The following is a 25,348-nucleotide window of genomic DNA, read 5'->3' as shown; positions in this document are numbered from 1 at the left end:
ACAAACTCTGAAGTTAATGAGACAACCTCCGCCGATGTTTACTCACACTGAGAAAAACTGCTTTAAATATTATAACCATGACAACAGGACCCTTAGACCTTTAAATCCCTCACCTCCGCTGCAGATAAACATCTCTCCATTCGAGAGATTTTTCTTCCTTCCTTTTTTTTTCATTTTAATTTCAGCCCAGAGAAACAAATCAGCAGTTGTTCAACAACATCGCCGCCTGTGTCCTTGAACGGGGGATGTTTGCCATGTCAGGGAACAATTAGACTCAAACAGAACAGCGCTGGGAAAAAAACACAAACGCTGGAGCACATTCAGAACCGTCTCACGCTCGTGCCAGAAGCTCACGCATCCGCAGACATCAAGCACACGGCGCTCCGCACACTGTACCGCGACTGCCCGGCCCGAGATAATAGCCCACGTATCCCATGGTAACATCTCCGCTGTCATTACCCCCTCAGGCATCTGAATGCAGACTTGATTAGCTGCAATTTCCTGTGCAGGCACAACACCTTGGGGCTGTTTTGGCACCCACTTCCAAGTGCTATACCTGTTTCACCGGCAGACACAATCCCCAGCAGGCGACAACAATGTCCAACGTCTTGTGTGGTCGGTCAGAAATCACGCTGTGCAGATCTCTCCCTGTTATTGAGAGGACTTCACACTGAGACGCTGCAGTTAGTCTCCATCCCACGAGTATATGAACGTATTGTGCATGGAGCGATCAGTAGGTGCAATAAAGCTTTCATGTAGAAGCCAAAGTGCACGGCCGGCTCCGCTGTCATGTACTGACCATGTTGCCTCCTGCTGAATCAAACTCTGGAGATCAAATCGTGTTTGGGTCAGTAAATAAAACAGTGGTTTTTAGGCCTGCAGGCGTTTGAAGTCATCAGTGGAAACGATCAGGATTCAAATACACAAAATGAGAGCAGGGCCAACAGGAAATCTTTCCGGGAGCCACAGCAACGCCTGGTCGGGTTCCGGACTGAACACGATCCTGCAGAATTCAGGCGGTAAACTGAGCTGACAGGTTGTAGATCTCAGTGAGGAGGCCAAGATGGACTCACAAATGTCAGGAGTCTGGCAGCAGACTGCTCTCACAGATAAAGACATAATGGAGCTGCTTTCTCTTTGCCAGACGCTTTTTCTACTGCACGCTCGCTGCCTTCCTGCAGGACTGTTGCTGCGAATCCAGGAGGAACAGCTTGGAAAATCTTAATAGTTTTTGGATTTTCATTTTTAGAAGAATTACTGGTCTATTAATGGGATTTCAAAATTCAAATCAATACTCTGAAGCCTCGCTTCTTTGCAAAAAAAAAAAACAACCTTCATTTTACAAATTATCTCCATTGTCCAGATGTCGGCACATAAACGGCTACAAATGCTCAAACAAGCGCGCTGGGCCAGTAGGTGGTGATAAAGTCTACATCAACAATCTGTCAAACACCAACGCCGCGGCCCAAGTAACATCGGGTGAGGCAGCCGCCTGTGAAAGTCGCCAATATGGTGCAGTGATGCAAGACTGCAAACTTGTGATTAAACCTGCCAGTGCAAACCAAACAGAGAGAAACTGTTGTACAGCTGCCATTGTTATTGTTGTTGTTGCTTCTGGTGCATAAAGGACAAAGCAACAGTGGTTATTTGTGAAGTGAGCTGTGACGTCATCTTTCCCCAAATGCTCAGTTTGACAACAGATACACAGAAACAGGAGTTTTTGAAAATCTAAAACTTAAAAACGCAAAATATCTGCATTTGTGTGGACAGGGAATAGATCTCTGGGTTAGATACGTCTGATATATAATGGGCAAGAAATAATTTTGCACATAACTTCCCTCCTAATAACTACAACACTTTTTACACTTTGTTTTTTTGTATCAAACGAGACATGAGGATTCAGATGATTAAACTTAAAGGAGTTAATTACCTTTGCACAGAGCCGGGTATCAATGCTTATACGCTAAATTAAATGTACAATATGTAACTTCGGCCACTCGGGGTTTCTCAATCAAAACAATAACAAAAAGGTCCAGTTTGAGGACGTCAGCGTGGGATCATGGGAGTTTTTGTTGTCTTCACCACAATTACCAGTGATGATCAACCTGATGCATGTTTCAAATCATGTATCTAAGATTTATTCACACTACGCAGCAAAGAATAATTATGATCCATCACGAGAATACAAACAGTGGAAGGAAAAAACTGCTGACTGGCTCACACAGGTTTTTCCTTCTTGCTATGAAGTTACAGCAGAGACGGACACAGCCACACGAATAAAATGAAACGTCTCATTACCTTGAATAAAACTGGGGACTTCCCTGGGTTTGAATATTGCTGTTAACGTGTTGGATGATGCAAATCAACAAAATATAAAACATAGGTCTAGTTTTCAGACATTTAAAGTATAGTAGTTATAGTTTTAACACACAGACGCATCAATTTTCTCATCTTATTCTCTGCAAGAAAACAGCTCAGATTATTCCAACGTTTCATATTCAGCGATGTTTAAATGCTTCAGTCTCCAGATTCTCAATATTATTCAAAACCTGAAAAAGAAACGCTGCACAGCCACCAGCTCAAATGAAAATATTCACTTCATATCAGTGCGTTTTGAAAACAACCCAAAATCCCCACGATAAACACTGGTGTTTACTTTTGATTGTGCAGGGATAAGAGAGATATGGGCCAAAGACTCACTGCACATTCAGAGAATAAGGCCACGGGGAGGAACGAGACCAAGGAACCGTTTAGAAAAAGCCTGACTCCACACAGCTGTGCCCCACATCCTCCAAAATGGCCCAGAGTGTTTGAGCTTATTCAGCTATAAATAAAGCAATCGTGGGGCAAATCAAAACCATTACAAACTAACTAACTCTCCGGGAGGAGAGACGGTGCGGTCAGAGAATCACAGAGTAAACACAACACGAGGGTCTTAAGGCTTGAAACACAGTGTGAATGCACAATGAACTTTAATATTCAACAATTTAAAGAAAGAAAAAGCCCACGATATTGAACCCCTTAATATTTGAAAGCGTCCCAAAGGACATTAGAGGATCCACTCCCCTCATTACACATGGGTCCATATAGCTGCCTGCAGCTGCCAGCAGAAGGAGAGTAATATATCCTGCACCTCGCAGCTTTAGATGCAGTAAAATATTAATGGGACCCTCCTTGGGCGAAAGGTTACCTCTGCCCCTCAGAAGCCTCGTGAGGCAAAGGGGAGACAAAGCCAAAACTCAGCAATCATCACGATCTGCTCCATAAAAAAAACAGGACAAAACTTTCCAGCTCCTCTAACTCAGATTTATATCCTCACCGACTCCACTGTACTTGCAGAGAGGGAAGTGCACGTGAAGAGCAAGAAGGGCGTGAACTACCCAAAAAGCAGCTCAGAGGGGTTTCACCAGCTGCGCAGTGCAAAGCACGGTGTTAAAAACGCGTAATTTTCACGCTGCGGGCGCGCGTCAAAGCGCATGAGGACGAAGGAGACGGGATACTTCCCACATGTTTAAATGCGAAGCAAAAACCACTTGATCGGCGTCACGCGGTACGTGCAAGCGGAGCGGCCACCTTACCATGACGTTGCCCTGCATCTTTGCAGTCTCTATCAGATTCTTTTCCTTCATCTCTGCTCCTGTCGCTGCGCGGACGTGCTCCGGGAAAGAAAGGCTGAATCTGCAGACTTTTTTTGGTGGAGGGGGGGTGGGGGGGTGGGGGTGCAGCTCCTCCTGTCAGCTCCGCGTCCCAGCAGCTTCCCAGCAGACCCCGCTAGGTAGAGAGTCGCTTCATGAGTGGGTGGGTGGGCTTACAACCCACCGGATTGATACGAATAAAAAAAAAGAGAAAGAGAGAGAGAGGAGAGGAAACAACGTGGGCTCGGCGGTGTGTGTGCGCGGTGTCGGGCACAGCTCCCGTTCCCCTCGTGCATACCAAACAGCGAATCATGCACGGGGAGGAGAAGGCGTTGCAAGTTTGGATGCATGAGGCACCATCGCTCGCTCTCCGGGCTGGAAGATGCGCAGGAGATTCTCCTCTTTCCACGTTCGTCGCTGCGGGATTTAGAGTCGCTGCGTGTTGCCCGAGCTGCTGCAGGGAATCATTTATAACGGTGATGGACAGCGCGTAAAATGATGATGGATGGATGGACGGACTGGAAACCTGCAGGAAGGGGGTGGGGTGGGGGGGAACAACTGACGCCAGTTCAGGAGTAATCAGCTTTACGCGCGTGAAGGTCACGATCGTGGAGTAAACAGCGTATCACGAACATCAGGTGCGCAGGGAAACTCCCGTAAATCTGACCACATCTTCTTCTGGGGCTTTTTTTTTTTGTATGCGTAAACACTGAGTCTTAAAGGTCATGATTATTAAAAAGGGAATTATCCACCATGAGCCTGTGGGGGATCCACGGGGCAGCTTCCTGGAGAACTGTCCCTGACTTGCTGTAAACCAAAATGCCAAACGCCTGCAACACAGTGTTTTATGGCAGAGAAACATCCATCACCACTAACAGTCATGAACAAACTTTTCCAATTTACAACTTGCTTTCTCTGACCTGGAGATTGAGACTCCTGAGGAGATCACAGGAGGAACCAGAGGCGACAGGGTTTACCACAAATTATTTACACTAAACAAGGAACAGTAGTGGACATGATTTCAAGTTATTAAACTTTAGTATTCACTTAAACGAGGACGGCCAATCAGCCTCTTTAAATTCAATCAAGCTGCGTACAATTTCAGATGATAAAATTGCCTAGATAATATGTAATAATTGCAGATAATACAAAACTGTTAGAGGTTTTTCAAGTTTGTCCCATGCAGCTTCTGAAAAGAGACGATTAGCCTTTGAATCTTAGAATCTGTGATCTGATGCTTCTCTTTGTCACATCTGATAGTAAATACATGTGTTGGGGTCATGGATTGTTAGTCAAACACACAATGGAAAATGCCTCAGATTGTCGCACATTGAGGCAGATTTCTTTCATCAAGATCCATTTTTTTATTCCCTGGGAAATCAGTGGAAAAATGCAGCATCTTGCAATGTTAGAGAAAGTGTGTGTGTGTGTGGGGGGGTGGAATCCTGGATCTGCAGTAACATTTTATTGGTTCTTTCTTGGCCCAGGTCCCGTCCCTCCACCAAGTTGTGTAGAAATCTGATCTGTAGTTTTTAAGTTATCCTGCTGACAGCAGACAAACAGGGGTGGAAACATAACCTCCCTGGCAGAAAGACTAATCAGCAGGTTAATTGAAAATTCTTAACGAACTCTTTACTAAAACACGCTCCTTTTAGTCATCGTGCTTTCAGCTGCCCTTACTCCCCTCCCTCTCCAGCTTTTTATGAATCAATATATCTGTGAAAGTGCATCTGCTGAATCTGGACTTTAATGCAGTGAATAAAACGCCGCACACCGAGGCTGCAGCCAAGCAGCGGCGTGTCCTAAACTGACAGCAGCAGTTCACCGAGAGCAGCTTCCCCCCCGACTGGGGAGTGCAAACAGCATGCCTCACATAAATCTCATTTAAAAGTGCCTGGTATTAATTACGCTGGATAAGGCTGTCAAAACAACCTAATGGGGGCATCGCGCTCCCTCGACTCCAGCTGGACTGCTGACAGAGGGAGAACACGCCAGTTGCAAGAGACAGGTAGCGGCTTCATTACCGTGTCTGCATTTTCTTTTTGGGACTGATTTTCTTCGTAAACACTCGGCGGAGTTCCTCCGACAAAGGCGAACGATAACCTTCATTATAATTCCATGCAACTCATGGTCACAGCAGCCTTGTGCTTCGCTGATTTAATCAGGGTTTGTGCATCAAACAGGCCCCACAAACTCCCCTCAAGCCCACAAACTGGAATCCACTAAACATGCAAAATTGAATTCACATGTTTGCCGTCGCCCCAGCTACGCGCATCGGCCGCCAGCCAAGTTGGAATTCATCTATACTGCAGGTGTGGCGGCCAAGGACATCTGTAACAACAATGTTGGACACGTTGAAGCAGCAGCTTGACGTTAAGGTCCTCACAGACGAGAATAATCAACACACGGCTGCACGACTCAGCCAAACAGTCAGACTGCAGTTTACATCCATGTCTGTCCAGACTCACATGGTGGAAACAATGGAGGTTCGACACACACACACGCACACACACACACACACACACACACACACACACACACACACACACACACACACACACACACACACACACACACACACACACACACACACACACACACACACACACACACACACACACACACACACACACACACACACCTTGAGTTTCACAGTCACACCACCTAGGTATCTGACCACTTAAAGACATATGGTCACAATCTCCCCTCCTGCTCCTGAGTTACGGTTTTTAATAACGGCCAGAAAAAAAACAGCCAGAACATTTCGTCACAGTGAAGTTGACCTTTGCCCTTTTGGATAAATAAAACACAAAAATATGTTTTGGGGGACGACATTGACCTTGACCCTCTGAGCCCCAAAATCTAATCAACTCCTTGTGTCGGATTTTTTGTGCCAAACTTCAGATGGTAGCACCTCAGGCCGCAGCGGTCACTGGCACGGAGGCATGGAGGCGTCCGGTCATAAAAAAGGCAGTTGACTGTAACAGGGCCGATCGCAGCCAAACGCCGCTGAGCTGCGACGGAGCTCTGCTGGAGCGAGGAAATGTGCCGCAGTGTTGACGGCTGCTGTCCAACTCCAACATGAAGACACCATAAGTGAACTGCTGCGTTACACAGACGGGGAATGAGGATCTAAAAATATTTTTTACAGTGTTACATGCTTCATAAAATGGACAAAATATGCCAGAAAATACACAACAAATATCTACGAAATTCTGTTTACGCATCTGTGCCACCAGACCAGAAGCTGGAAAAGTGATTAAAACTTGCTCAAATCCAGAATTGATTGCTCCTCCTGGATCCCCATCAGAGTGAGTTCAGAGAACGAGCCTCATTCTGGTGACGGCCGTCTTCCAGCACAATAAACCCCGAGCTGGACCTTCGTGGGACAAATCGATGGTTTCATTATCAACTTCATTACGAGATACCGTGATATCCTCTTCTCCGCTGTCACCGGCGTCTCCTGCCGTTTTTAATGAGAGATACTGGACGTGTTTGAGCAGCATCACCGTCTAACAACCGGAATAACTTTCACTGATTTGGATTATTCCGATGAAATAGTAGGAGAGGGTGCTCTATGAGGGTCTGGAGACTTTTCCGTGGCTCATAGTTTTTGCCTACATGTGATAAATGCAAAGCAAACCTCAGATAAGTGTGTTTAAAACCATTACTGAGCAGCAGGAGGTAACTATTTCAGCACATACGCTGCACCATCGGCCAATTTGCATCTCAAACATCTCAGAGACGCCGGGCGCAGCTCTCCGCTGGTGGGGGAGCTCCGTAATCTTGATAAGAGGTTTGCGACTGACCTTCCCCGCCCCGGAGTGTCACGGCGACAGATCGTTACAGTCTCTAATGAATTCAGGAGGAGAGGAAAAATGATGCAGGGGCATGTAAAGTGCACATTCATCTTCCAGCTTCAATGCAATGAGGAGAAGGGGGGGGGGGGTCTATTACAAGCATTACTGCCACATACGGCGAAGGAAAGATCAGGAAATGATGTGGTGCTCGGTATGAAACACCCCACATACGTTCTTTCATACACTTCACCTACAGAAAAGCAGGTTCAGTCCTTTAATTTGACTTTTCATGCATAAGAATGAACCGTGTTGAGGATGAACAGCGCCCTGATCCTTTAAATCCGGTTTTCTGTGGATTTTAAATAGACTAATAAAATATGACATACGGCAAATTGAAAACTTTAGTGCTGCTTCACAGTTCAGACAGTTCCTCTTCAGTCGCACAAGACGGGAAAGTTACTGTAATTATTTTCCAACTTAAGAAGACTTTTGCTTCCCCCCGCCCCACGCCCCACGCCGGAGCCGGTAAGTACATCTGAATATTAATGGCACAGTTGCCTTGAACAGCAGGCGTTTGTCAGGAAGTTGGATCAGATTCATCACTTTAACCTGCTCGGCTCAGGGACGGATGACGACCACCCGCCGCACGAGCAGCTGGCTTCAGCCTCTCGACGTGGAAAGTGCGGGAGAGGGAAATCAAAGCCAGCGTATAGGTTATAACAAATTAATTTATATTTTGAACTTTAATGAAAGACATCTTCTTTTTCCCATACGTCTTTTACTCCATCACTATCTGATATAATTTATCTGTGGCTGAAAAGGTTCCATAGAAAAACCCATTTTTGATCACGACGCATTTAACATCGCTAGCGAATCAAATGGAAATTTGAGATGTTTACTGATTAACAAACCCTCACATGATATTGACAGGTACGAATAACTCACTGAAGATTGTGCACGGCTGCGATCACTAAATGTTTTCTTGATGAATCTGAAAAATCAACTGTTTGCAGAGCTCTTCGTCCCTCAAGATAACGGCTGCGAGCGTCTGACTGATCGAAAGCTTTCGTTCCTTCACGTTATTTCCACAACAGGTACAACTCAGCACGTGTAGCTACTTCAGCCATGATGGAATGAAATAGCCCTTCCCTCGCTCCTCGTTCACGTCCATTGCTCGCGCGACTAACACGAACCTGCGACGTTAAAAACCACTTTGTGTTTGTTCTGAACGCACCATAAGCCCTGATTGGACGATCTTAACTTGGGGAAGTGGTTCAGCAAACAGTTGACCGTCCTGCTCGTTTAACGATATCGGCAAATAACTCAAATCTGTTTTCCCAGCGGCACTTCTGCAGCGTAGTTCCATGGAACAGGGAGCAGGACCGTGGGAACAGACAGTAAACACCGTTCTCTGTTGGCCTTTTAGATTCTCAGCTTCATCAACATTTAGACATGTGTCCCGCTCTTCTGTCAACAGACGGAACAACGATTAGACCAGGGTGCTCAGCTATGCTAACAACCATTAAGGTTGAGTGATGGCTGTGTGGAGCTGGCTGTACCCGGCACATGTTTGGGTGGTTCATGTTTATCCATCAGGCAGACGCAGCTCACAGAGCCTCACGGCAGCTCGGTGCTCTGGAACCTGGCTGCAGGGATTTGATTGTATTCAGCCATGAGAGCATTAGTGAGGTCTGACTCTTAGTAGAGGCTCCGGTTCCCCGAAGGTGTTGGAGATCAGGGGTCTGTACAGGAAAGTACGGGTCATACGCACCAAACTGGGGCAACCGGAGGGGGAAGGTCTATGTGTCCAGTAATTTATCTGTTACGTGTGTGTGCAAAAAGAAACCTGAACTAAAGAACCACCATGTTGCCGAGGTCCAGTGTGCGGCTGCTGGTGCGGCCGTCGCAGACTCTACATTCAAGTTATGTATAAAATTGAATTAACATGCCTGTGACCACATTCACCTCCCACCAGCAACACTGCCTACAATTATGATTTATCTGCAGAATAAATTCACTCAATGAAAAACACTAATTTCCCATCATCTGGCTGCACCGTTCTGTGATCTCACATGAAAGTTCCCTCCACTACATCAGTGGATAATGATACACACCGGCCGAGCTTTCTCCCCGCCGCCCCCTCTTTGTAATTTCTGCTGCTTTTGAAATGAGCTGCATTCAGTGGTGCCACTGGAAAGGGGCCGTCTTTCATTACCAGTCAAGGCCCGTTGGATGCTGGATGTCTCCCGTGAACGCCCATTTTGGAAGATTAACTACAGGAATATGCTTCAGTGTCTGATAACGGGAGAGTCATATCACATCGCCCAAGGTGGTTTCTGGGGCAACAGCGTGGCCATCAATCAGCGGGGTGTAATCTCACTGGAAATCGTTGTCAGCATGAAAATTAGTGTCACATCCCACACACTGCATGTACACACACCTGAAAGATGGGAAAAAATGTCTGGTAAACAACACGAGCGTGTGCGAGAACGGGAGTAAGTGTGAAGAAGGTCAGCGCATGTGTGAAATAGTAGATAAAACACATCAGGACACAAATGTAATAGGTTTCCTTGACACAGTCAGTACAACAACGATGAAGAAACACAGTTATTCAATGTCCAGTGTCAAGATGAGTGATGGATGACAGGGAAAACGTACAATTTTCTATCTTGCAAACATGAATCCAGTTATCGAGTCTGCAACAATCCAACAAATAACTTCCCCCGAAACAAAAATTAGTTGATTTTTTAAAACATGTTAGATTACGACGTGCAAACCATTTTCCTCCTGTTTCAAGCCGTATTGAAATCTGGCAGTATAGCTTGGTATTGACTCATGGACGTGAGAGCGGAATCGATCCTGTGATCCACCTCTCAGCAGCAGAGCAACTGAGCACATTTCCCAAACTGTTGTGCGGCCGAACAAAACCATAAAACTGAATTTATTTCATTGTCATTGCAGAGAACGAGGAAATTCAAGTCCTGTGAGAGGATTCACACAAATCAGACGGTGGTTAAAATATGAAATTAACATTTATTAACATGTACAGGTTTAACATACTAAAACTGTGACAGTCTCAACGCAGCAGAATATGAATTATCGTGTGGTGCTTATTGAATTTATTCTCCTGCAAGGTATGAAAACGTGCATCGCAATAAAAGCAGCAACAGAGGCAAAGAAAACCATTATATATAAAAAAGCAATTACAGACCACAGATACACTGAATGGCTAATTCTGAAAAAAAAAAAAGCCTCAGCCATAAATAGATTTAAAGACGAGGTTTGGCGTAATGAAAAGCTTACGGAGTCGCCGGTAACTTTAAACTCCACAGTGCTGCCGCCTCTCATTAAGACATATATTAACTTTATCATTAAGAGAAGAGTTAATGATGCAATAAGGTTTATCCCTGAGGCATCGGCTGCACGGAGGAATATCACGCAACAGCCTGTGAGACGCTCGGTGCTGCAGGTCTTCATCCGAACACCAAAGCGGGTTTACCCCGGAGGACACGGCTGAGTAGGCGGTTTTTTCCAGCATCGCACCTGCATCTCTGTCCCACTTTCCGCCTGCTCCCCACAGCCGGCTGCTCATTTTAGATTCTATCGTCTCTGGAGGCACATAAACCCATTAAGTAAGACTAATACAAACAGGCAGCGTGGCGAGCTTCAGCCGTGGTGAAATATCAGAAAGCATTTGTTAAACTTTAATGACGGCTCAAGTTTTTAAAAACCCAGTTGAGAAAGGTGGTTGATGGCTTCACTGATCCCTTCGAGTCTCTCGTTCGCTGAAGTTCTCTCGCCACGAAACAACAACTCATTACTGTTGCCTGATGGTTCACGCGCCCTTTATCCATCTGCTTTAACGTGCCAGCGTGTCCGTGGATGTTTTGGCTGCACAGAATGGATCTGCGTTTTCGCATGCCTCCCGAGGATGATTTACAAAGCATTGATTTGGAGGCTCGCAGGCTGGAGCACAATAAAAACCGTTGTTTATGTTCAGCCGGAGAGTGTTCATTGTCAAGGGGGGGAGCAGCATCTTGTTTTAGGGGCAACGTGGAGCACCGCGGGAGTTAACAAGACAAATCATCTCTTTTTAACTGCCAGGGACGCAGGGACAGATGAGGCCTGTGCGATCACTTATACGCCGGCTTTTTTGCAATAAGTCAATAAAATTGCCTCCACCAGTTATGTGAAAATGGGCCCTTTGCAGGGCCGAGCTATACATTTCAATAAAGGCTGCAGATTGGAAATGCAACAAGGACAGAGCTCGCAAAACAACGTGTAAGAGTCACGGCCGAGCTGATGGAGCCGAGCAATCAGGCCGAGCAGGGCTGAGCGACGGCATTAATTCAAATCATTACAGGCAGCACATTAAATTGGCAATTTTAATGCATGTAACGACACAAAATCTGCTTTGAACACATCACAAGCTCTTTTTAAAAGTTTGAAATTAACAAAATAAACGACCCTAAAGCCTAAAATAAGAAAAGAAGAAACAAAAAACGTCTGCTTTGTGTCAAACTGGGAAAATTAAACTCCTCCACTGTGCACCTCCCCTTAAAATTGGAGTTTTGCGAGCGTGCTGGGGTTTAACCGATCACATTCAGAGCCAATACACTTTCACCTGAAATTAAGTGAAGTGATTCTAATTAAAGGATTTCACTCAGGTTTCTTTCGGAGCTCGGCGTGCGTCAGTGTGCACAGACACGCACGGGCAACAGGGAGCTAACATTAGGTCTTCAGGAGCTTCCTGCTGAAAGGCTTAGCTGAGGAGAAGGGATATAAAAAAGGATTTCAAAGTGCTGGATATTCCCAGGAACACACTTATATGGGACTAGAATGAAGAGGAGGAGGAAGAGGGGGAATTAGGGAAGCACCAAAAATGCTTCCATGTAATGAGCCAATGAGGACATTTCCTTAATAAGACACTTGGGGTTCTCAGGAATAATCCAGAGCTTCAAAAATGTTTGCACTTGAAAACAAATTCAATCATCTTCGTTAATTTTGAAGAATAGAGCGGAAGGACGGTGGAGTGGCTAAAAGAGCCTGCAGGTCAGGGTCCTGTGGAGAAGCACAGTGCTCCTTCTCATTCACGACCTATTGACTGACATGATGCTGACGTGTTTCACAAGTGACAGATGACTGTAAATAACTGTCTTTAAAAGTCACTTTAGACAGTTCACTACACATCATAATGTTTAACTCTCCTGTGTATTAAAGCAAATAAAGAATGCAGTCACTTGTGGTTAATATTGTTGAGATTAATTATTCTGTCGGTGCAGTTCAACCTCTACAAGTGTGCGAGTTCATGCATATTGATGTTGGCTTATATATTATTCATATAAGGCTTTAATATGTTGCTTTCCCACATTTTAAAGAACAAACCATCTGCAGCACAGAGAACAGGCAGAATAAACCTATGTGGCTATTTGTATACATGTCTCTGGATATCTGACAGAGGCCATTCAACACACGAGTGCACGCTCATGCGTGGGTTTAGGATATAGAAGGAAAAACAGTGACGGCAGAGGCAGAATACAACAAATAGAACAAAAGAAAAAAGCAATATGCGGATAAAATTACAGTTTATTTGGAGTAAGTGAGGTCCTGCTGTCCTACATGATGAGGTAGAATGTCCCACTGTGTCTCTATCAGAGACGAGTGATGCTCGACCGCCGCAGCTTCATGAAGCAGCCTGAACACAATCCTTATCATTTGTTCCTGCTGCAATCTTTCTGTAAAAATGTTCCAAAGCCTCAAATCTAAACTCGTCACAAGGGAAACCGCTCGTTCAGTAAAGTCTCACCATCAAGAAAACGTTAATTCAACGGTTTAATCATTTCAGACGCCTCATTATGCAGCAGCTGACTCTGCTGAGCGAGGCGTGGGACTCTGAACATCCAGCAGAGGGCGAACTGAAGCCCGACCTGCAGCCCTTTCAGATTCAGACTTTATTAATCCCAGGAGGGCAATTAGTTAATCCAACCCATTCAAATAAGAGTAAATAAATTAGCAGCCACAATCTGACGCCAACCTGCCAGACATCAACATGCACAAATCAACAACTTTAAGCATTTAGTGGCCCGATAGCAGAAGGAACGAAGAAAGTTTGTTTTATGAGCTAACACATAACAGCGCCGGCCCGAGGCCATGACACCGAATCCCCTGGAGAGAACATGATTATTCGCGGCTCATGATTCCTTTTGCTATCTCGTTCTTCCAGAGGAGGCCGAGGTCTTTTTCTCTGGACTCAAATGATCTCGGAGCAAACCTTAAAAATAATCATTCAAAACGTCCTTCACAGAAAAATGAAAATGTTAAAATGTTTTTACAGACACTAAAAAGAGTTCAGCTCCTGCAACAAGAATATTCTTTGGTTCCGCCGCTTGACGATGCAAACACAGATTACATCGTCAAGCGGGGAAATCAAACACCGCTCCTGGATACTTAAAGGTCTCTCCGCTTTCCACCTCTTCACCATGATGCTGCTTTAGGTTTGACACTTCACTTCCTGAAATCTGTACACATCAGCAGATCTTGTCCTGTAACTCCTCTTTGTTGCACGTCCAGAACAAGAAGAGGCACAATCCGCTGCGACAAGCTCCGACAGCTGAGACACGTTGGACGCAGTGAGTTTAGACTGGTGTTATTGCTCCTAATGCCTCTGGGGCCACACACTGGATATGTTTGTAATCTCAGACACGGCTCAAGTGTCCGTCTCCCGACCGCCGGCGCCATTTGTCTCGTTGGGCCTTGTTGACTGCTCGCGATACGCCAGCAGATGGGCTGTCATGACCCGAGCGTTTTGCCGAGGCAACCGCTCACTCAAAGGGCCGGGGAGGTCTCGGCGACTCGTGCAATTACACTCCCCGCGGTGTCAATCATGGCCGGGAAAAACAAAGAGCTGTCGGCGAGCTGCTGCTGCAGCCGAGGAACAGCGACGAGGCTTTCGGCTTTAAATGGGCTACGCATCTGCATCATGTTTGTTTTTTTCACGTTTCTGTAATAAAGTTCCGCCCCCCCCCCAAGGATTTCCTCATATGAGCTCAGGCGGAGGAAGCACGCACTCGGTGATGAAGTGCACACACGACCAGTAGGTTATTACAAACAGAAATGCCACTACAGCAAAATTAGCAAACTGCAACACATTGACTTCACTTATACTGGGTGTTGAAGGGGAGGAAATCTGTTCTGTGTGTGTGTGCATGTGTGAGTGTGTGTGAGTGTGTGTGTTGCATTATTCATTTCACAGGGGTGCAGCTCTCAGATGTGCCTTTAAAGGTAAATTCACTGTGGACAATGAAGCCTGAATATGTTCCCTTACAAATACAGAGGAGCGGTGGGGTCATACTTTTTTTTCTTTTCGGTCACAGATATAAGACAATTTTCACCACATCACTGCAAGACCACGGTTCTCAAGTGTTGGAGAAAAGCATGAAAGAGAAACTTCAAAAAGTAAAAGGCTGCAAAGCATGAATGAGTTCAGTTTGACCAGCGGCATGACCCCGTCCATGAAGATGGATCACACGTCTCCACTTTCCTCCCACTGTGCAAACATGAGGCCAAACAATCTGGGAACAAGTGCTGCCATCTTGTGCTGAGGACTTCATCTGGAGCAGGGGCAGATCCAAGCACAGCCAGGGGGGGGGCAGTGGCTCAAGCTGAAATCTGATTGGTCCCTGAAGTGCTCCTATCCTGTTAATCTTTAAAAAGTCACATATTACAATAAATATGACAACTTGTTTTATTTTTAAAGCTTTTTCGACACACAATGTGCGTGAACAAGGAACGTGTACTTTGACTTTTCAGTTTGGTCAACGTCCCATCCACTAACATTTGAGGGGGCGGGGTTAATGACCTTTACTACAACCAGCCACTAGGGGGCGATCAAGAGGATTAGGCTTCACTTTTTTGCCGCCGTCACGTCGTCCAACTTCCTACAGAGTCCACGGTCATCAGGAAGCGTAAAAAAATGACCACGGGTGCTAATGAGCAGGAGACGGCTTCAAACGCAGGAAATTCAAAGAGCAAAGATGATTGAGAGAGACGCTCTCCTGCCATTTTACCAAGGGTGCAAAGATGAAAAAAAAAAATAAAAAATCAATGACGATTTCCATAGACTCCAGTGAGCGAGTCGGAGTGATAACAGTGCATTACAATGGGCCCTGGGTGTAATGAGAGCAGGGATCGATACCTGGCACCTTCCTGCTGGTGTTTGCCCTGCTGTTGGCCAACAAACCCGCTGTAATTAAGAAGTTTACCCTCAATCCAAGTAGCTGTCAGCTCGCCTCCTCTGCACCATGAAGGATCAGCTTAGCCCCTTTTGCTCTATATGAACCACTGGCTGCTGCTGCTGAGGTTATTTATATTCTGGTGTGAGCTCAATAGCTGCACAGACAAATTACTTTTAGTTTGAAAACACACAAAAGAAAATCCACGTAGTAATGAGACGGACAAATAAGCCTCCGGGATTTTACAGTTATTTGAAAAAGAAAGAAATTGCAAACTTTATGATGGGATCAATGTATATTGGTGCAGCAGAAGTTAATAAATATTCATAGCAGGGAAGCATCAATTTACTTTTTTTCCCCTAAGTCTCTCAAATTAAACTTTCATATTCTCATTATGAAACCATAATCAGAAGAATTTGGGGGATTTTCTGGGCTGTGCAGATGTGGAGATTAGCAAAAGTTGCAAATGGTTCAGAAACCGGCGGAGCTAATTGGGATTTAGCGAGCGCACACAGAACCGCGGGGCTGTCGAGGGCCGAGATAATCAAACCAGCCTGCTGTGACCAGGAGAAGACAAAGAGACGGAGCTGAATGAAACGTGGAGTCCCAAAAAAATTAAAAAAAAGAATCTATAACATTTGTTAAATGTTACAGAACTAAAGCTCCAGTCAGGACAGAAACAGAGTGTGACGAGTGCATATTATCATTTTAAATACTGTTAATGCAAAGACAGTAAAAGACTTTACAGATGTGGAACAACAGTAAAATGAAGTCACAGAAAAATAAATCCTGTAACGATGCAACGTGTATTTATTTTACTGCTGTTGCTCAATCAGAATGAATGTGGGACAGAAACGGGTTTAAAATGAATTATATTACTGAAGTATATTTCTTTAAGTGAACACCAGACTCCCTTACAGGTAAACGTATTGAAAGTGCCACACTGTCCTCTAGTGGTTCTTCCAAGCTAAGACACAATTTTCATCCTGCACCATCTGCAATATTTTCCTTTTCACAATAAGGCATTTTCCAAAACAGTGAAGACACAAGACAAAACTAGACAGTCCCCTTATGAAACCACATTTAAATCCTCCAGATCCAGAATTTGATTGAGATCAAAGTGATTTAAAGTATATGTACTGCAATAACTAATATAAAACTGCATATGTTCTTTTCACTCATTGCTCCGTTGTCTTTTCCCATTTACAAATAAATAAACATGAAATGAAACAAACTCTTTGGGGAGGTATTAGAACATAAACATGTATATATCATTCCCTCTTTTTACACGATTTAAAATTGCATTTTTTAAAGCACTGGTCTTCTACTGGGATTATTTATTGTGTCTTTATATGTATGAATATTGTGTCTTTTAGGATGATTGATTATTTTATTGTATTTGCACCTCTGGTCCCGAGAAACGTTCTTTCGTTCAACTGTAGATTTTCCCGTATATGGATGTTCAGGACCATAAAGCGCCCAGTGAACCTTGACCTTTGAGTGTGCGATCAATTTTAACATCAACACAACATCAACACATACATTTTTCATGCTGCAAGGACCGTTCCAACAACAGCTAATCCGTGAGTTACTGCCTTGCTCTCTTTTTAAGTCAGTGAAATATGTCCACGAACTATTGCAAATGCCTCATATGAACTAAAAATAGACGCAACTCACAATCTAATTCTACATATTCTCTTTCTAATGGGAGATGCCCAAGACAAAGTCCCCTGCTGAGTGCATCACAGAGGCTTAGAAGTAAAGTAACATAATCCTGTATTAGTCTCACTGCAGGGTGTTTCTGCAGCAAATGGGAAAAGTAAAAAATGAGAAACATCGGTGTTAAAAAAAGTAATTAAGAAGTAAACATGCAATATAAACATAATTATACAATGTAAACAGAATCTATAAACTGCAAACAGGATTTCAGGGATGGGATTTTTTTTGAAATAGCAAACGCAGAAAATGAGAAATGAACAGTTAAATGAAGTCATAACTGAGGGAAGTCGGTGTTGAGCTGGTTTAAATATCATTTCCCTTTCTCCCACCATCTCCAGTGGGTCAACAGGGCAACACAGGATGGAGACGGACACTGTGGGACGTAAACAATCAACCATGTCATGAGTCGGCAACTGTTCTTCTGAGGGTTTTTACAACGAGAAAATCCAAAAGCCTGACAGAGAAGTCTTAAAATGTCTTAAATCTATCATCATAGCAGTTTAAACCCCTAAAAAATCCACTTCTCTACGACAAAAGACACAAATAACATTTGAAAAACAAGAGAATACTTGATGTGTTGCTCAAAAAAACAACTTAAATGATGCATAATCTTATAATCTTGGAAACTACCAATCTGCCAAGTTACTCTTTCATACTCTATATTCAAACTGCCTTCTCCACTTTTCCAAATCACTTCCTACATTTCCCAGAAGGCCTCCCGCAGAAATAAAAGGAGCTTCCCTGCTGTGCGAGGTGGATTGAGTGTTAGTGTGAAAATTGAGCACAACAGGAGCAGTGTGATGGTGGAAATTACTGCAGAGCTACGAGGAGGAGCGGCGACAGCATCTCCTGCACGCCGTCGCACTGCATGCTGGTCTACAGAGGCTTCTGTCGGGAGAAACTCGCACGTCTGCCTCTGTTATGATTTTTTTCTCCCTGAGCCTTAAAAAAAAGCTGTTGATGTGCGATAAGCAGGATGAGACATGCTGTCGGTGTTGAAGATAACAGAACCAACAGCCTATAAAGCCGTAGTGGATATATCTCATCGTGACATCCCACCACACCGCCTGCGTTTAACCGCATTGAAGTGACAAAAATACACCAAACAACAACTCGGGTGCAGGAATGCAGGTTACACGATGGTTACAGGGTCGGTTTTTCCCTTTACACACACACACACACACACACACACACACACACACACACACACACACACACACACACACACACACACACACACACACACACACACACACACACACACACACACACACACACACACACACACACACACACACACACACACACACACACACACACACACACACACACAGCAGACTCCCTCTCGTCTCGTTTCAGGTGTTTATAAACCCGTCAAAGCTCGTCACGAGCTGGTGACCACGACCGCGTGAGGCTGATCCTGCTGGGAGGCCTGCAGAACACATGCAGACCCGATCGGGGCGTCATTAATCCACGATGAAACGTCTCCGTGGCCGACTGTCAACATGACTGGAAATAGAAACTCCACCGAGAGACGAAGGACTCATCAAAGAGAAACTCGCAGCAACCACCGAGGCTTTAAACAGACACAAACACAAAACGCCAAAACAGTTTGAGATTGCAGACGATCCCGCCGGCGGCCACGGGACAGATAATGACACGGACACCGAGGAGGCGTCTGGAGAGGAGTTTGGAGTGAGTCGATTTTCTCAGTCAAAGTGGAGATGAAACACAACAGATCTAGAACAAACAGCGACTGAAAGCACGTTCAGATATAAACACCACTATTATCCTGCAGGACGAGCAAACACAGGAAACACTGCAGACGTGACGAAGGACGGGGATGGAAGGATGTATAAGATGATGAGATGTATTTCTGACAGGTGGAGATTCTGTTATCATGTTGTTAAAATGTCCAAGCAAATATGTTGTAGGTAAATTAGTGGTGATGCATTCATGCAATATCATTTTAGGAAGATTTAGGAAAATGAAAATCTCATCTAACCTCTGACCTGTGACCCCTAAGTCTTTTTCCATGCAGTCTCAATCAACAGTAGATCCTGGACAGATCCCCAGTCCATCACAGACACCAACAACCATTCACACTCATGACGACAGTCTAGAGTCAACAGTTAACTTGATCTGAAGATGCCAACGTTCCCAGAGGAAACGTTCAAACTCACAATCACTTTGCTGGGAGGCAACAGGGTTAAACCAGTGCACTACCACAACAGAATTACTTTTTCACGTGTTTCCCCCCTGGCGACTGTTAAAGTGCCACTTACAGCCGTCTCCCGCTGAGCCGAAATCACTTTGTTATGGGATTAAAATCTTTCCGCTTACTGTCGTGGCTTAGATTTTCTTGACTTTCACTGCCGCATGCAACCGGCGAGAACACGGGATTGTCTAACCACGCATTCTGCAGGGTCTCTCCACATGGTTTTACTGTGAAGCCCACTGGATTGAACTGGCCCCTGCATCCTGTCACTGACAAAGACACAGAAAACCTGTCAGGGTCTATTAAAACTGAGCCGGTGAACCAGCAGTGAGTGTTAATTCATGCCTGATCCCATCAGAGCTCATTTACCAGATCAGCCCCTCAACCATCAATTCACATCAACTCAAGAATATTCGTGGCTCCAGGATCAATATTCGGTAAGCACTGGGAAAGCTGGTCCCATGAGTCACAGCTGCTGGTGATGAATAAGCTTTCATGCTTCATCACCAGTGGAGGTGCATGTTGACACAGGGCAGATGTGTTGGGAATGAGAGCACACACGCACACACACTTTCTCCTATTGGTTCCACTGGAAAGAGACCAATGCACTCCCTCCAGCTCGTCTCCCCCAGCCTTCCTTTCATCCTCTTTCTCCACCTCCATCCTCATCCCTCCTCTCTCCCAGTTGACTACAGCACATCCACACAGCAGGAGGAGGAGAAGCCTCTGTAATGTGGGTCACAGCCTTGGGAGCGTTGCACAGTGTCATCATCTTGGATGTGAAGAAGATCTCTAATGCAGGAGTTTCTTGCTCCAAAGCTTCCAATGTCCTTGTTAACTGGCCACTATCACCACTCACATTCACCAAACTGATTCCTCCAGCACATAAATTGTCCCCAGAACAGAATTTACAACCTCTCCAAAGCGCAATTACGCGTGATTATAACCAAACAAGCCGGGAAACAGCCTCCCCATCCCACAGAGATCCCTGCCACGATGCCCCAGGAGCCCGGCACCTCGCCGGGGACGCATTTTAAATCCACAATCTCAACTTCTCTGATTTACGCAGTCTTACCTTTCCTGCCTTGGAGCATCTCCGATACGCGTTTGTGGCTCCTGCGGTTTGGTTCATGGCGAAAAACCTCTGGAAATGGAATAAAAAAAAGACGTAAAAGTCAAAGTTGGAGTCGGATTGACTCGAGCAGACGAGCGCGTAAAAGCTGCGGAGTGTCTGGTTCACCTGGCGCGTCGGGTCGCTTCCCTGTTATCGGCTTGTGAAACGCGTATTTGCGCTCAGGGACGCATGTAAACGCAGGGACGTGTTCCTCAGGTGTGGAGCAGAAGGTTTAACGAGCCCCGCTGGTTGTTGTTCCACAGAGAAAGTGCTGCTGGTTCCCCCCCGAGTCAAATCCCAGTAGAAATCCGCTGAGAAGTTTGTCCCAACCATTAAAACTGACTGGTTTCTACTCCACTCGTCGTTGTTTTCTTTAATCCACTTCTTGTTGTGCACTTCCCGGATGACTGGGAACACGAACCTGCAAACACCGACTGAGCCCCGTGTGTGTTTGGGTGTTTGAGCGCGCAGCCATTGCGCAGGCGCGTCATCTGACAGCCGGGGATGAAGTGGGAGCTTGTCAACGTCTCAGCAGGGGGTCTGCAAGGTTCCCCACGACCCCACCCCCTGTGGAAACACACACCACCACACCAGTGCAGGTGGGTTTATTAAAAAACGTGATGCTCTGTTTGTGTTGCACGATTCCTCTGATCAAATAAAAAACACAGAGTACAGCTTCATTTCTCCTCCTCATCTTCCGATGTCAACTCTGAGTGGCCTCTGTGTAACATGAAGAGATGAGTGACACCGACAATTACCGGTGACAAACTATTTGTGACAATTGCGGTCATTATCTCGGTGTGAGGAGGTGGCTTCATTAGGCTCAATCACAGTAATAAGTGTGTGTTGTGAGGGCAGGTTTTCCTCTGAGGTGTGACAGCTCGGTGGAGGGGGGGGCAGGAGCTGCTGTCACTCACTGAAGAGGAGTCAACCATTAGCTTGACTCCCTGAAATGAAAAAACAAATAATCACAACATCACCGAATACTAACAACTGAAAAAAAGCATCATAAGTAAAGCATTGTCATAAACTCCTAGAATCCTTTCAATTGAGAGATTTGTCCAAAGGTACATTCCCCTGGAAACTGGAAACCGTGAAGACCAGAACATATGATTCACATTATTTTTCCTATACATATTCAAAGACCCAGTCAGCAACTCCCCCGGTTCCCTGTATGGAAGCATCCGTTATCATATCTCCCTTTCAATTTGTCACCCGCCTTTGGAGTTCGGGTATAACGAGACAATGGCTGATCAAAAGTTTTATATAGTAGTATAGCTGTTATGTTATTCACGTCATGCCTCCCAGAATGTATGATCACAGCTCATGTGGGCAACACTGTGAGCAGCAGCAGCAGCAGCAGCAGCAGCAGCACCAGCAGCGAACATCACTACAACAAGACTTGGCAGAGAAATGAAAGCGCTGGTTGTGAGAAGCAGCTTGATGTCGTAACTCCTCTGCAAACAGTCTCCTGGACGAGGAGCGTCTGGATGAATTCTTAAAGCCTGATCTGAGCAGTGTTACCGTGGCGCTGCAGCGGCTTCACTGGGGGCTCCGGACAGGACGTCGGGGGGGCCCCAGGTAAAATGGACTTTGTGGGTCTTAGCAAACATCCCCCGTCCCCAAAGAAATACCAAACCTCATCTTTCAGTGCAGACGCATCAAAAATAGTCAACACATTCTAATCTTCAACCAAACTTTTAAATTTACGAAGCTTTAGGCAGAGAGCTGGTGGTATCCGGCCTCATTAAGGGGTTTCTGAGCATGGTATCATTGCAATCGCTGGTAAAATGCTGATTATAAAAATTCAAGGGGGTTCTCACAAAATTATTCTTCCTTGAACTAATGTAATCAGACGTTGTCGAGGCCCCGGGGCATGTGGCTGCGACGCTTCTGGTGCCGGATCATCAGAGAATCCATATTCAGAGTCCTGAAGTAACAACTGGGCAAAGTGGCCTTCTCTGGGTTCACTCCTGTGATGGGACATTTTGAATTTCATTAATTGACAAAGGTTATTTCCTTCCAGAAAGTCTTTAATATTTTACCTTATGAAGATCTGAACATCTTAAAACTGTGAACGGAATGAGAACAAGTTGTTTTTCACGTAATGACCCTCAATAGAGAGCAGACATCCGCCTTAATTCAGTCAAACTGCCCCAAATCACACACACTCGTAGATATCAATCCCATAAATGTGCCTGATATTTTTTTTTCCCATCAATATTCATGAATCATTTCCTGGGGAATTAGTGAAAATGTCAGAGAATGTCAAAAAAAAATCCTGCAAAGAAAGATTAGAAAAGAAATTATTGGATTTGCCTCTTTGTCCAGATCCACGTCAAAACTTAATGAGGTCGTCCTTGGCCCATGTGACGTCCTTCCACCGAGTTTCATGAATAAATAGTTCTGTGGTTTTTGTGAAATCCTGCTGACAAACAAACAAACACTTGGACGGGTGATTTTAATTGGACGAGTGGCACATCACTGGATTTACAGCTTGAGTTAGAAAACCTCCACGTTTTGATGTTATCATTGTAAAACACAAACTCAATGCACCTCAGTTCTTTCAGTATCAAACCCACGGTGCCTGGGAGAACAGCTGCATTAAAGTTACATGACATTGGAGAGCTGGGTTGATTCATGTGACACGAGGACGACAGCTTTCACTGTGTTGCCCAAGGACTCTTCAATAGGACGCCGGGCCTCGACTGTTTCAGGGATATCAGCCGTCTGTCCGGCTCGTTACGGGACGTCGTATACCTCCCTTTCACGTCAGCCTCTTGACAGGATCTATCAGCGGACCATCAGTCAGCCTGAAAGCCCGCTTGTTGGGACGTGGACGGCGCTGACCCCTCGCTGACAGGTAAGGACATCCGAGACTCGGGGTTCACCTCCACACTTTGAGCGGCGCTGTCACTTCCAGGGTTAACTCTGACCTATAGATCATCTCCGAGGGAGGTCTGAGCTTCACATTAATTCAGGTCACAGCCCGTTGTTCCCACACAGGCTCGGGCAGAGAGACACACACACGAAAACATGAACACCACGAATGAAAAGATTCCAGTCGAAGCCACATTGAGCTCAAAAGCAAAGTAAAAATCCCAGATTTGAATTATCAGCCATAATATTTTAACCATCCAAGGTAGATTTCCCTCAAACTACGCGGTTGTGAAACAATTGTATATCCTCCTTGATAACACAAGTTATGTGCACTATACCCATAATTTTTAGGTGTAATAGCGAACACACAGGTCGTCTGCAGAGGTTCAGAGGTTTTCTACATGAATCTCTGCAGAAGCATGATTCCAGCTTGACTCTGAGCCGCTAATAGATTCATCACAAATTTGTCAAGGCTGCTTAACCAATAGTCTGGTGCCCAAATGTATTTGTCATTGCACATTAAGAGTTTGCTTCCTAAAGAAGTTTGAGACAAATTAAAATGCATGACGACTGAAGATGTGCTGCATGGTACGATTCAGCAATTAACATCAGTCACGGATGTTTCCAGTGTCTAAAGTCACATCTGCATTTCGAGCCTCGGTAAAGACGTCAGCGAACAGCGTCGCATGTGCACACGTTATGTAAATGTGAGAAAAAACAGAAGAGGAACTTCCCATAGGTGACGGAGAATGTTAATGCAGGACGTGATCAGACTGCGTCAGCAACAATTACACAGACACGGATATTATGGGAGTGATTCTATGGACTTCACATTTATTATGGATCAGGGGGCGGATCCAGGCACATTGGGAGATAGGAGGTTTTTCAAGATTTTAACAACAACAAACCGGTTTGTCCTCAACATGGCTGCAAAATATCATAATAAATAAAGGTGAGGGGTCTGACTACTCTCTGAATGACCTCTATATACAAGCATGAGGAATCTGTTTTAATACAGAATTGGAAAATGTAAACCTGCTGGAGCTAACATCTACAGAGTTTGGTACAAGACAGTCAGGGGGTGAAAACTCACTTTACAGTCAGTCTGGAAATAAAAACAGTTTGTCAGTTCATTCAACTCGATAGTTCACTGAGTCCGGTTTTCAAAAATAATCTCTCATAGTCTGAAGCTGCATATAAAAGATACAGACATAGAAAAACTTGTTTTAGCCACCGGAGAAACAAGTGCAGCGTCTCAAACAGCTCGTCGAAGCAAAGACGAGGGAGAAGAGGAATCTCTGTGGGAATAAACACATTTCACATCAGTGGAAAACTACCTCTGCAGTATCTTTAGTGTACAGACAGATACTTGCCTGTGCTCACATGTATTCTGTGGTAACCGAAAGTGACTTCATATCCAACTACAGCACAAAAACCTCCGGAGTAGAAAAACGTTAACTCTCTGCAAAGTTTTGAAATGTCAGGAGGTGAAATTGGGCGTGTGGCTTTATGGACGTCTCTCACATGGGAATCATCAACACGGTAGAGATCATGTTGAATAGCTCACCTTTTGTCCTCAGATTCTCCATCCTCACTGATCGTGTATGTTAATGTTGGGGCGCTGCTCTCTGTGCCGCTGTAAGCAGATAATGGACTCATGCATTAGAATATTCAGTGAGGGTAATCTCATTTTGGAGGCTGCTCGTTCTTTTTCTTGCATCCTTAATGCTATTAAAGACACTTTACCAAAG

General features: G+C 45.0%; 1 protein-coding gene across 2 annotated transcripts in view; it reads right to left on the bottom strand.

Moving 5' to 3' along the window:
• dpp6a (dipeptidyl-peptidase 6a) overlaps nucleotides 1–21,183 on the bottom strand; it is a 167,104-nt gene extending 145,921 nt beyond the window's left edge. The window contains exons 1-2 of one of the 2 annotated variants that reach the window (XM_035142582.2): nucleotides 20,844–21,183; nucleotides 20,679–20,747 (exon numbers count right to left, since the gene is read on the bottom strand). In XM_035142582.2, the coding sequence (XP_034998473.1) occupies nucleotides 20,679–20,735 (57 nt within the window). In that variant the 5' untranslated portion in view covers nucleotides 20,736–20,747; nucleotides 20,844–21,183. Of the gene's footprint in view, nucleotides 1–3,578; nucleotides 3,693–20,678; nucleotides 20,748–20,843 lie in introns of those variants that run through there. The other variant, XM_035142583.2, reaches the window with a different exon arrangement.
• Between the last annotated feature and the right edge of the window lie 4,165 nt (nucleotides 21,184–25,348).

Source organism: Hippoglossus stenolepis, chromosome 19 (genome assembly GCF_022539355.2).
Source record: "Hippoglossus stenolepis isolate QCI-W04-F060 chromosome 19, HSTE1.2, whole genome shotgun sequence".
In the NCBI taxonomy this organism is placed as follows: Eukaryota; Metazoa; Chordata; class Actinopteri; order Pleuronectiformes; family Pleuronectidae; genus Hippoglossus; species Hippoglossus stenolepis.
This window is presented reverse-complemented; position numbering and strand designations above follow the sequence as displayed.